Here is a 14,134-nt window from a genome sequence, read left to right as displayed (position 1 = left end):
TATGCTAAGACCAGACCATGTCATTACCAAGGAGGCAGGTTTAGCCGTTGTCTGGGGACTATCCCTGCCTCCGGGTCTGGTCCTGACCGGAAGGATACTGGAATCAGCAAGGGAAACCCACATGGCCTGAAAGTGTTGCTGTGCAATGCCAGGTCAATGATGAATAAAACCACTGCCATCCACGACCTGATTGTGGATGGAGGATTTGACCTGGCATGTGTGACAGAGACCTGGTTGGATGAAGCAGATGGGCCTGTCCTTGCCGCTGCTTGTCCACCAGGTTTCTCTTACGCACAGCAACCCAGGCCTTGTGGGCGGGGAGGGGGGGTTGCAGTGATTTTTAGGAAGTCATTAGTCTGCACCAGGCATCCTATTGGAAAGACCCAGTTCTCTGAGTGCATGTTCTGGAAGTTGGGCAATAGGGGCAGTACAGGATTCCTTTTGGTGTACCGACCTCCCCGCTGCACCAAGGATTCCCTGCCCGAGCTGCTTCAGGTTGTGGCGGATGTTCTCCTGGAGACACCTAGTTTGGTTGTCCTAGGGGATTTTAACATCCATGCCGACACGACCTTACAAATGGCCGCTCGGGACTTCGTGGAAAGCATGGTCTCCATGGGGCTGTCCCTAAATAAGTTTGGCCCAACCCGTAGCTGCAGATATGCCTTAAACCTGGTCTTCACCTCTACGGATGTTGGTGATCTGACATTAAGTAAAAGTGAAACAAAAGAAGTGCCATGGTCAGATCACTTTTTGATGCAACTGGACTTCTCCGTGACCCTTCCCCTCTGCGGGGAGGTGGGACCGATTTGGATGGTCCGCCCCCACCACTTAATGGATCCAAATGGTTTCCAGAGAGTGGTAGGGGATGTTGATGGCCTTTCAGCTGTACCCTCTTTGATTGCATGGAGCCCAGACAGCCCCATGGTTTTCCATGGGGCTGAGGGCAATGAAACAATCGCTGAGATGGCTAGAGCACTGGTGGTGGATAACCCATTCTGAAGCTGACAGGACACAGGTTAGAGCTTAACATCGAGCCTACCAAGTGGTGATGGTAACGGTGAATAGGACCTTCTTCGCCGCCTCTATTGCATCTGCAGAAAACAGCAGCAGGAGCCTCTTTCAGGTGGTTCACAATCTATCGGAACCACCTTCGTCATCGGGGCCGGGTAGGGACCCCAAGATCTCCTGCAATGTTTTTGCAAAGTTTTTTGCAGATAAAGTCGCTCAGATTCGGAAGGAGGTAGACCCCACCGTGGGAGCAGGGCCGGAGTGGGAGAGTGCTAGAGTCCTGTCTAGTCATGTTATATGGGATCAATTTCAATCTGTTACCTCCGAGGATGTGGACAGGCTGCTTGAACAAGTGAAACCAACCACCTGTCTCCTTGATCCTTGTCCATCCTGGCTTATAAAAGCAAGCTGGGAAGGGCTGGGCAATGGGCTCTGTGGGGTGGTGAATGCTTCCCTCTGTGAGGGAGCCTTCCCAGACTCGCTGAAAGAGGCAGTCATTAAACCGCTTCTTAAAAAAACATCTTTAGACCCAGCCAATATTGCCAACTATCACCCAGTCTCAAATCTTCCATTCTTGGGAAAGAATGGGTGATTGAGCGGGTGGTTGCTGAACAACTCCAAGCATGACTGGAGGATGTGGACCATTTGGATTTTTTCCAATCGTGATTCAGGCCTCATCATGGGACTGAAACTGCATTGGTCGCGCTGGTCGATGATCTCTGGCGGGCTAGGGACAAAGGTGAGAGCTGTTTCCTAGTTCTGCTGGATCTCCCAGCGGCTTTTGATACCATTGACCATAACATCCTTCCGGACCGTCTAGAGGGACTGGGAGCTGGGAGCACTGTTATATAGTGGTTTCGCTCCTTCCCCCTGGGCTATGTCCAGAAAGTGTGGGGGGGCACCCTGGGCTCTCACCTGTGGGGTGCCTCAGGGTTCCATCCTCTCCCCCATGCTTTTTAATATCTTTATGAAGCAGCTGGGAGAGATCATCAGGGGGTTTGGGTTGGGTGTTCATCAATATGCGGATGATACCCAGTTCTACCTCTCTTTTGAATCAGAACCAGTGAAGGCGGTGAAGGTCCTGTGTGAGTGCCTGGAGGCAGTTGGAGGATGGATGGCAGCTAATGGGTTGAGGTTGAATCCTCAGAAGTACTGTTCTTGGGGGACAGGCTGGTGTGGAGGACTCCCTGACCCTGAATGGGGTAACTGTGCCCCTGAAGGACCAGGTGCGCAGCCTGGGAGTCATTTTGGACTCGCAGCTGTCCATGGAGGCGCAGGTTAATTCTGTGTCCAGGGCAGCTGTTTACCAGCTCCATCTGGTACGCAAGCTGAGACCCTACCTGCCCACAGACTGTCTTGCCAGGGTGGTGCATGCTGTAGTTATCTCCCGCTTGGACTACTGCAATGCGCTCTATGTGGGGCTACCTTTGAAGGTGACTCGGAAACTGCAATTAATCCAGAATGCAGCAGCTAGACTGGTGACTGGGAGTGGCCGCAGAGACCATATAACACCAGTCCTGAAAGATCTTCATTGGATCCCAGTACGTTTCCAAGCATAATTCAAAGTTTTGGTGCTGACCTTTAAAGCCCTAAACGGTCTCGGTCCTTTATACCTGTGCATCTCCACCCCCATCATCCAGCCTGAGGTCCAGCACTGAGGGCCTTCTGGCATTTCCCTCACTGTGAGAAGTGAGGTTACAGGGAACCAGGCAGAGGCCCTTTTTGGTAGTGGCGCCTACCCTGTGGAACGCCCTCCCACCAGATGTCAAGGAAATCAACAACTATTTTACTTTTAAAAGACAACTGAAGGCAGCCCTGTTTAGTGAAGTTTTTAATGTCTGACACTGTATGGTTTTTAATATTCAGTTGGAAGCCATCCAGAGTTGCTGGGGAATCCCAGCCAGATTGGCAGGGTATAAATAATAGATTATTATTATTATTATTATTATTATTATTATTATTATTACTTTCCCAAAAAATCCAGAGTCCTTTCTGTTGGGGATAATTGAGACTGAAATTCCCAAGTGTCTAAAAAGGTTGTTTATGTATTCTGCTACTTCACCCTGTGTTTTTTTAGCCCAAAAATGGAAAACAAGTGAGGTCCCAACTAAAGAAGAATGGCAACTTTAAGTTTTAAATTGTACGACAGAAAACTTAATAAAATTATATACTAAATGGTTATATAACAATTCTGGTAGAGGGTTCATGACTGTCGTCTCATTCCAACCTCTGATGTGAACTTGAGTGTATGGATAAATCGAAGACTGTGATTGGTCTCGGGATTGAAATATCAGGATAGATAACTATGTAAACATATGAATTCAAGCCACGTAAGATTATTGTAAGCCAAATTCATTATGTTCAGTATGATATACGGACTTCTTATACAGGTCTACTTGCTTAAATGTCTGGATTCTGGGTTTGTCGCGACCACCCCTCCCCCTCCCCCTCCGAACACATTGTCTTAATTAATTATTATTTAGCTTGTATCATTTGAATAGTGGTTGCTGTTGTTGTTGGAAAATTGGGTTTTTTAAAACTTGTTCTTCGCACTTTCGCTGTACAAAGAATGATTTAGAGAACCTTTCCCGATTTCTGTGCCTAGTTCATTAAAAAAAGGAAACTATCACTTTTCAGTGAAATACGAGAGGATCAAATTTCTTGTGATCGCTGTGAAAAACTCAGTTGAAGTCTACGCCTGGGCTCCTAAACCATATCACAAATTTATGGCATTCAAGGTAAGTAAATATGAAGAGATTCATACTTGCTTTTCCATAGTATTCTCTACACATGCACACCCAAAACACACACATGAACAGAGTTCTAATCATGTTCCTGTTTCATCCTGTAATGATAAAAGATCATTGTCTGGCAGTTATTGGACTCCCATTGGCAAATAACCTATGGGATGGCACCCAAATATTTATGTTTGCTTATATTAGTTTTAATAACCTAATTGAGTTGAAGTTGCATAAATTTGCATATGAAAGGGAACATGTCTGTATCACAGAAGGCAATGTAATGGAAGGCAGGGGAAGGCGTGCCCAATCCAGGCTTTTGTTCCCTTCCTTATATAACTGCTAAACCCAGGTAAGCCAAACATGGCAGAAACTAGTTTAGCACCTAGTCTCTGGCATGTCTTACGCTGCCTTTAATGCTGGACAGGAGTGCTTTCTTGAGGATTCAAGCCAAATACTTAGAATCATAGAACTGTAGTGTTGGAAGACCCTTGGTGGTCTAAACCACTGAGCCTCTTGGGCTTGCCAATCGGAAGGTCAGCGGTTCAAATCCCCATGACGGAGTGAGCTCCTGTTGCTCTGTCCCAGCTCCTGCCAACCTGGCAGTTCAAAAGCACGCCAGTGCAAGTAGATAAATAGGTACCACTGTGGCAGGAAGGTAAACGGCATTTCTGTGTGCTCTGGTTTCTGTCATGGTGTCCTGTTGCACCAGAAACAGTTTAGTCATTCTGGCCACATGAACCAGAAAGCTGTCTGTGGACATACGCCGGCTTCCTTGGCCTGAAAGTGAGATGAGCACCGCAACCCCATAGCCACCTTTGACTGGACTTAACCATCCAAAGGTCCTTTACCTTTATCTTACCTTTGTGGAAAGACAACGGAAAATGCTAATCAGGACTCTTTTTGGTTACATGTTTAATTAACAGTAAGATGCACAGTGTCTGATTCTTCTTTTTGCAGTCCTTCACTTCACTTCACCACAAACCACTGTTGGTTGACTTGACAGTTGAGAATGGACAGAGGTTAAAAGTGATCTACGGCTCACCAGTTGGATTTCATGCTATTGATGTGGACTCTGGCTCAGTGTATGACCTGTACCTTCCCACACATGTAAGATACATCATTCTTTAGGAATCATGACAGTTTGCAGGGGGGGTTTCTTCTTCTTCAGCCTATGCAGTTAAAGAGGGTCTCATTAATGCCATGATTATTATCATTATTTGAATTTTTTTTCTAATCTACATTTCCATCCACATGGGTCCACAGAAGCAAGAAATTCTCAGTTGTTTAACAAGATTTATTGCAATAAATGTAACAAAATCTCCAAGTCGTTTGCAATAAATATTAAAGCCATCAACAAGAAACAGTTAAGAACGAGAAATTTTAAAACATTTTAAAAGATAATTAAAATTAGCAGTAAAAGGTTCGAACAAGGTAATGTCTACGTGTCTGGATAGAAAAATATTTTAACATCTAGTTTCCCTGTTGATTGTGGCACCATTCAAGATATAAAAAGCTTTATAAATCTAACTTGGTCCTCTCTGTGCATGCAGTTTGGGTATTGTTGTTGTTTAATTATTTGATTCATTTATTTATTTATTGGCCATTGCTTTTCTTCCAATATATTGGGGGCAGCACACCCGATTCTCCCCTTCCCACTGACGCAGTTTTCTCCTCTCAACAACCCTGTGAAAAAGCTTAGGCTAAGAGATAGTGTCTGGCCCAAGTTCAGAGATTTGGGTAGAGATTTGAGCCTAAGCTCCTCTGATATTAGTACACCTACTCCGTTTAATTAATAGAGTGCCATGAGCAAATAATGCTAATGATTTTGCACAGGAAAAATAGAACAGGGAACGGCCCAAAATGACCTTGTACTCTAAGGCGGCCTGTTATCTTTTTTCCCCTCATTCTTCTTTGGCGATCACTCGTAGCCGAGTAAGATTGTCTTCCATGAACACAGTTTTAACAGTGTGTCTGTAAGTAACTGTGGAGGCCAATTCTGGATCCACACGTCCTTCCACAGTGGGGGCATTGGTTTATGGGCAGGAGTTGATCACGGTGAGGGTTTGCCAAACATGCCTTCCTCTTAGCATGTTTCTCCCTTTCATCCTGAGTTTGAGCATCTTCAAAGTCCATGACACTGTTCTTCACTTGGAGCGCTTGCAGGCCAGTGTTTCCCAGTTGTTGGTGTTTATACTACATTTTTTTAGATGTGCCTTGAGAGAGTCTTTAAACCTCTTTTGTTGACCAACAGTATTACGCTTTCCATTTTTAAGTTCGGAATAGAGTAGTTGCTTGGAAGATGATAATCAGGCATCTAAACACCATGACCAGTCCAAGTTGATGTTGAAGAATAATTGCTTCGACACTGGTGATCGTAATGATGTTGAAGAATAATTGCTTCGACACTGGTGATCGTAATGATGTTGAAGAATAATTGCTTTGACACTGGTGATCTTTGCTGCTTCCAGTACACTGGCATTAGTTTGCCTATCTTCCCAAGTGATGTGTACATTTTTTTCGGAGACACCGTTGATGGAATCTTTCAAGGAGTTGGAGATGGCGTTTATAAGTAGTCCATGTTTCACAAGCGTGCAGTAGAGTTGGTAGTACAGTAGCTTTGTAAACAAGCATTATGGTTTCCTTCAAATGTCCTGGTCCTCAAACACTCTGCACTTCAATTAGGAGAAAGCTGCACTCGCAAAGCTCAGGTGATGCTGGATCTTGGCATCAATATCAGCCCATGTGGAAAGATAACTGCCCAGGTAGGAGAAGTGACCGACACTTTCCAACATTACACCATCGAGTTGGATTTGTGGTGCTGCAGAGGGGTTGCTTTGTGCTTGTTGGTGCAGCACTTTGGTTTTTGGGATGTTGAGAGATAGGCCAAGCTTTTCGTAAGCTTCTGCAAAGATATTTAGGATGGTTTGGAGGTCATCCTCTGAGTGTGTACACTATATTGTCGTCAGCATACTAAAGCTCTCTGACAGAAGTTACGGTAACCTTACTCAGATTGAAGAGCTTTCCATCTGTTCAATATATGATTTCTACTCCGGTGGGGAGTTTCCATTTGACAATGTGTGGAATCATGGCAATGAAAATAATGAATAGAGTTGGGATGCTAACACAACCCTGTTAAACACCTGATCCTAATGTTAATGGTTCACATTGAGAGCCATTGTTATCTGCGATTATTGCTGTTGTCAGCACTTGTCGTAGCTCTGGTAAGGAGCACATCACGGCGATCTTCAGCTCGGACAATTACATAGTCTAAGAGATGCCAGTGGTTCAACCGAGGGTGCCTCCATGATGTTTTAAATTTATTATTTTGTCGAAAGGGTGTGTTAATAAAAACAAGGTTGTGCATTGCGTATATAGTTAATCCCTGGTAAACCCAAGACACCCTGTTTTGTCTTGTTGTGATCTTGCACAATTTTGCACTGAGATTTCCCTGCCCCCCCAAAAAAAAAAGTTTTGGGGAGGGGCACAATCTCACATGGGTCACCTTTTTTGAGGGGGCACAATCTCGCATAGGTCACGTGACTTACATGAAGATGGTGTCCTGGTTTTTTGTTGCAACCTGTAGGAGGGTATGGCATGAGTGAGTTTTGAGAAGAGTTTGTAAAGAGAGGATGAGAGGTGACACCACATTTTGAGCAGAAGGTGTACAATGGCAAAGGGAAAATGCCAGAGCCTCAGAAAAAATAAATGATGCTGGCTGCAGCAGCCCCCAATTTAATTAGATACATAGAGAAGCAATATTTCCCAGCTCAATGCCCTCAATATGAGAGCTCCCCATGGATGGTTGTGACTATTCTGCTCACTCGTCCACCATGAGACAGAGTGCACTAAAAATATACTTTACCCCCAAGAGTGCAGGAACTTAAATAAGTGTGTCATTCCTGCAGCTGCTGGGACTTGTTCCAGGAAGGGTCCGAATGTGAGAGGTTCGCTATATAATTTTCTTCAAGGAGGTTTCTGGAATCAGCATCCTAGGCTTCTTTTAAAGGCAACAGACTAGGTGTAGACACATCTGCGTCTGGCTCCCACTTTCTCTCTCTCTCTCTCTCTCTCTCTCTCTCTCTCTCTCTCTCTGTCTCTCTGTCTCTCTGTCTCTCTGTCTCTCTGTCTTTCGCATCAATTGGTCATGCAAGTAATACCAAGGCAACGCATCAAAATTGCTCTCCGGCTCTGGATACCTGTCCTGGTACTACGGATAGTGGCTGCAGAGACACCAGACTGCATGGCTGGAATGGGTATACTCACTTTGGCAAGTAAAGCATCTGTGGTTCCTTTATGGGTCAAACATGGCATTGATGTGGCACAGAAATGGATGTCCTTTGAGTTGCATGTGCCTTTGCACTTCATGAAAAGCAATAGGGGAGTTCTGGTGTTTGTTCTCCTTGTGAAAATGCTAATTGCATGGCTCTTTCATAATTGAGTTAGATACTCAGGTTAATCCTATTCCTGGTACCATAGATGGGTTAGGACTGTGTTCAGTATGCGTTTTTATCTCAAGGTTTCTTAAAACAAAGCACAGCCCTCTTTCATGTGCATGTACTACAAATCATTTCTCTCTCTCTCTATCTCAGGAAGTAGGCTGGGGGTTTGAGATAAATTGCTTAAAGTTATTTGAATATTTTACAGTATGAATCACAAGGTTTTTCTGAGAGTGAGTTGAATGCATATATTTTATTCAACGCTGCTTGCTTTTCCTCTGTATTTGTGTGTGTGTGTGTGTGTGTGTGTGTGTGTGTTTGACATGCTTTGAACATAAGCTTCTGAATGAACTTTGAGCAATATGTGCAGCCTCCCCCAACCTAGATGTTGTTGGGACTCCAGCTCCCATCAGCCCCATCTGCATGGACAATAGTCAGGGATGATGGAATTTGTAGCCAACATCTGGAGCAGACCCAAACAAACAGCACAGATAGAAGGGAATGTAAACATGGCTCTTTCTCTGGTTAACAGACCTCTGAGGAGACATTGGCATGAGGGCCTTGATGCTGAGAAAAGGAGATTAACTGTACCCCAACAACCCTTTTATATTTCCCTCATTTAAGTGCTTCTTATCTGAACACTGCTATTTGCTTCAGGTGTGTGTAGGAGGCTGCTTGATCTCTCCTTCCTTCCCAAGGCGATTGAGAGAGTTTACCCATGCAGTAGCCAGCTTGACTTGCAGATATATTGACCTTTGTGCAGTGCATCTTTTAAAGTTAGCGCAGAATTTTTTTGAGATAAAAGCTATCAGGGCCGAAGGCTAACATGAAACGGGAGCTGGCAATCTCTCCCTCCAAAGTGGAAGAAAGAGGCTGAATAATAGGAAATGGTGCTTAGAATAAAAATAAATAGTGCTACACTGTGTATTGAGCTCGTGCTAAATATGACACCCAGACTAGTAAACTGTTCTGTAACAAATCCGCTCCACTTCCCAGTGGGGAGGAGTTGCGGTGGACCGCATGGCCACCCACTCCCCACGGGGGGCGGGGGACACTGTCCCCCGTCGCCTGGGGGATCCCGGCCACGTCAGAGCCTGGCCAGCCCCTGCCCCTCTATGCTTAAGGGTATTCCGTTAAAGGAATCCAGTGGTGTTGACCTAGTTCTGAAGCCCAGCTGGGGGGCTAAGGCCTTGACACGACCCCGACGGGAACACCAGGGGGAGCTTGAGTTGGTTCACATTGTTACCGGAAAAATCCGAGGGCTCCCTTGGACATAAACAGGGCTCCCCCTACCGGTGGCTTACCCTTACTGGGACTTCCTGCACAATGGGCGGGAGTCAGATATAGTCAGGTCCAATCAATGCCTAAGCAAATACAGCTCACATTCTGTAATTTCAATAAAGCTGTGGCCAAAATTTGCCCAATAACATAAACCTAATATCCGTGTCCTTGTGTGAGTTATTCCCAACATGGGGGTGGCTGCGGGGTCTCGACACACAATGGGAGCTTTGCTGTGTTATTGCACTGTCTGCATATTTGCAAGTTTAGATGCTGAATTCTTTTAATATATGCAAACTATCCAGAGCTCTCTTGCAAAGCCAAGTGAGTCGACTCTCCAAATCCTCCTTAGAACACTGTCACCACCCAAGTGGTTAGTTCTGGAAAGGAAACAAGGTTGGTCAGATAATGTGAAATTCGCACACTGCCTAAATTCTAATCCAAGTTTTCCCCTCACTTTTTGTAAAACAGGAAGTATGTATGCTATGCTGGTGAAAAACACTAAGAGAAAAGAAAAACAAAAGTTTTTTCTTTGTCCATTCATATCTATATTTATCTGCATCTGTCTATATAGCTTTAATATTACTTTGTCAACTTAGACTTTGTTTTATGTGGTTTAGTGTTTGGTTTCTAAAATTTTGCTTGCAAATATTTTAAAGAAGGCAATCACTAAGTTGAAGTATAATGCATAATCTTTTTCTATAATGCCATTGTTAGTCTTACTGCGTTGAAATCGCTCTTTGCTCACAAGACACAGAATACAAAGTGAAATATTGGACTTGGACAGTGACTATTGTATGCTTTTTGATAGTTAAATATTTTTTCCCCCTTTAAATACTGGCAGTGGAGGTAGAAGATAGCCAGCGTGGTTAGTTGCCATTAATAGTCTTACCCTCAATAAATTTTCTTATTCTCTTTTGAAGCCATCCATGTTGGCTTTTCACTTGGTAGCTCAGTATTTCTTGCTATTTCTATGCTCTCTAGATCGCCAAATGGCAGCAGGAAGCATATAGACCTTTTTCAAGCAATTTTTATTATTATTGTGGTTTCCCAGAATCTTCATTGGTTTTAATGCTCGGCCAGGATTGGTGGACTGCGGTTGCTAAAATGACAGTGTTTTCCATTATATAAATTTCGATAAAATGTTGTTTCAGATCCAAGGGAATATCCACCCTCATGCTGTTATCATACTCCCTAATACCAGTGGAATGGAACTACTTCTTACCTACGAAGATGAAGGGGTCTACATCAACATATATGGACGTTTCTCAAAGGAAAATGTTTTGCAGTGGGGAGAAATGCCAGCATCTGTAGGTAAGTATGAAAAGAACACAGCTGCCGGGAGGGAGGGAAAATGAAAACTAAGCAGGATCAGGCCCAAAGCCCATCTAATTCTGTGTCTTGCTCTCACAGTGGCCAGCTGAGTCATATGCCACTTGATCCTTAAACAACAACTACCTCAAAAAGAACAAAACAATGAAGTTATCAGCAAAAGCAATTATCTAAAACAATCAAAACATAATAATTAAATCCAACAATAAGCTGAAACCAGATTAAAACACATGTCAACATTCTGCATAAGTGGAAAGGCTTGCCTAAACGAAAATGTTTTTAGCTGGTTCCCAAAAGAGGACAGTGAAGGTGTATGCCTATTATTATTATTATTATTATTATTATTATTTGCATACCGCCCTTCAGCTGTCGATCTCAGGCTGGTTCACAACATATGGATGACTCTGACTTCCAGTATTACAACAGAGGGAGAAAAACATTGCTTTGCTTTCTCCACTCCATGCACAGTTCAATAAACCTCTGTTATGCTTCCTGTAAGTCACTGTTTTTCTAAACAATTTTCTAAACAGAAAATTGAAATGTGCCCCAGATCACCCTGCTCCTGTTGTCCGTACACCGGCTTTTCTGCTTGGGGAAAATGCACACTGCACCTGGTTGGAGAGCATTTATCTCCCTCTCATGTGAGAACTCGGGGACAACCAAAGAAGCTGAATGCTGGGACACTCCGGGTGGGCATAAGAAACTCCTTCTTCACACAGTGCGCAGTTAAACTGTGGAACTCACTCCCACAAGATATGATGGTGGCCACCAACTTGGATGGTTTTAAAAGAGGATTAAACAAATTCATTTATAATGATTTTAAAATAAAATAAAGAACATTTCCCAAGAAACCAGAAGCCTTTCTTTTGGGAATGTTAACAACATAAATCCCTTTTTAAAAATCTGACAGGTATGAGACTTAGGGCATGTAAAGTCATGGTTGGCTACTGTGTGAATAGCATGCTGGACTAAATGGAGCAATTGGACTGTGCACATAAAAGCCCAGTCATGCTCTGAAATAGCACCAGTCATCTGCACCAGGGCTGGATACTTGCTTGCAGGCATTGATAAGTCTCTCCCCCACCCTCAGGGGCCTACTATCACCAAGCCCCCATTAAAAATCCATTGCCAGAGTCATGTGGGCAATTCATGTAAGAGCCAGGGGTGTCTGCACTGAGGCCTGGTCCTGAGGAGCTGAGACGGGGAACCTGTGGCACTATGGATGTTGTTGTTTTTGAACTCCGTTTTCCATTATTCCTGACTTAAGGGACAAGCTGACTTGAGCTAGTGGAAGCTGAGCTATGTATATGCTACACATTTAAAGCTCAGGCCTTATCCCCAAAGAATTCTGGGAGCTGTAGTTTGTTAAGGGTGCTGGGAATTGTAGTTTTGAGAGGGAGTAAACCCACAGTTCCCATAACTCTTTAAATATACTTTAAATACAGAGGCCACAGGTTCTGTGTCCTTGCCATTCCGCTCTTTCTATTTCTGCCACCCTTTCAGAGGGAGATGCCGCCTCTCCTGGTATGTCCCACAGAGGAACTTACGGTCTTCAAACAAAAACATCTTGAAGGTCCCAGGCCACAGAGAGGTTAGGCTGGCCTCAACCAGAGCCAGGGCTTTTTTGGCTGTAGCTCCGATCTGGTGGAACGCTCTGTCGCAAGAGACTAGGGCCCTGCGGGACTTGACATCTTTCCGCAGGGCCGGCAAGACAGAGCTGTTCCGCCAGACACAGCCTGACTCCCTCCTTTGGCAATCCTCACAGAACTTCTAGGCCAATCGTTGCCATTAATTTGATTGGAATTAATTTTATAATGAAATGATTTTAGAATGTTTTATCATTTTACTGTTGTTAGCCGCTCTGAGCCCAGCTTCGGCTGGGGAGGGCGGAATATAAATTAAAAACAAAACAAAAAACCATGCAAATGTGATTTCCTAAGGTTTAGGCATTAGCTTCCAAGCCCTGTCTCATACATGTTGCTTCCTCCACAAAGCTGCAGCTGCATTGCATCAGGGGCATTTTAATTTTTTTTTTTAATCCCTATGAACCAGAGTAGCTCAGAGTCTCATTTAGTATGCCATCATTGCTTTAATGTTGCAAATTCTAGGGAAAATACCAAAGTTCTCATCTACTGGATCATACTGGTGGCTCCCAAATCCATGCCAAGATCACTCTGTTGCTCCCCACCCAATGCTCTAAGGAGATTCTGTCAGTATTCTTGGAACTGTTTCCCAAACGAAATGGACCAATCTTCAGGCTGCGATCCACTTTCCAAAGGTTTCCCAAACTGGTTTCTCCCCCAGCCCCATGCCACGGCCGACATTTCTAAGCAAACTCTGTGCTGTGGTATCTTTCTCTAATTCACATTGGCCTAAATTAGGAATATATGACAGTGTTTGAGGTGCAGCAGAGAAGAAAGGGAGAAAAACATAAAGACCTGGGAACTGTAGTTTGTCAAGGGTGCTGAGAGCTTTTAGGAGACATCTAGTTCCCTCCCAGAGCTACAATTGCCAGGGTTAAACCACTCTGGTAGGAATTGTTGCCTTGTGAGGGGAATAGAAGTGGTGTCTCCTAGAAGACTCTTTGAAGGACTCTTTAAAGTAGAAAGAAAAAACAAGAAGGTATTTTATTCCAGAAGTGTTTCAGACAGCATATTTTCCCCTATAAGGAACATTTCCCAATTCAGTCCATCCTACATTGCTGACACTACCTGATGATAATGACTGAGAAAACAAACTTGTTTTTCACAGACAGATGGCCTTTGTTTCTGAAGTTCTTTTACTCTAGTATCTGTTCCCACATAAAACACCCTCAAACTGATATGATGCAGCTGTGGCGTTCTAGTGGCAACATCCAATTAACTCACTCTGTGACCTTCTAGTACAATTAAAGAAGCATTTCCTTCATTTCCAACTGAGTCTTCTGCTTAAATTGGTATGTTGCTTTAGTGGAACTAGGATGCTTACTAGGGTTTACTTCATAAACTGCTTAGAAGTCTAGGTTGGCATTAAGCTGCTAATTTATGATGGTGGTGGTGGTGAGGGTGAATAAGAATAATAAAGTTCTGAAGAAGTGTGCATGCACACGAAAGCTCATACCAAGAACTAACTTAGTTGGTCTTTAAGGTGCTACTGGAAGGAATTTTTTATTTTAAGAATAATAAATTTACCTATGCCCTTGGTATCACAGCATCATAAGTTTCCCCTCTCCTGCCTGGTACTGGTAGCCAACCAGCACTGAGGGGTCAGAACGGTCAGCCCACAACTGAGAGCTCCCTGAACCTCCTTTCTCTTACCAATGCCATATGCATTGTTCACCAACCCGTCTCCCTCTCTGTC

At 44.0% G+C, this 14,134-nt stretch overlaps 1 protein-coding gene across 1 annotated transcript in view; it reads left to right on the top strand.

Moving 5' to 3' along the window:
- The window catches only part of NRK (Nik related kinase), a 128,070-nt gene that overhangs the window by 104,383 nt on the left and 9,553 nt on the right, over positions 1–14,134 (top strand). The window contains exons 27-29 of the mRNA XM_083486259.1: positions 3,646–3,746; positions 4,707–4,856; positions 10,618–10,777. Coding sequence (XP_083342385.1) covers positions 3,646–3,746; positions 4,707–4,856; positions 10,618–10,777 — 411 coding nt within the window. The remainder of the gene's footprint in view (positions 1–3,645; positions 3,747–4,706; positions 4,857–10,617; positions 10,778–14,134) is intronic.

Source organism: Podarcis liolepis, assembly GCF_965112155.1.
Source record: "Podarcis liolepis genome assembly, chromosome: Z".
Taxonomy (NCBI): Eukaryota; Metazoa; Chordata; class Lepidosauria; order Squamata; family Lacertidae; genus Podarcis; species Podarcis liolepis.
Note: the sequence above shows the minus strand (reverse complement) of the source record. Positions and strands in the feature narration are given on the sequence as shown.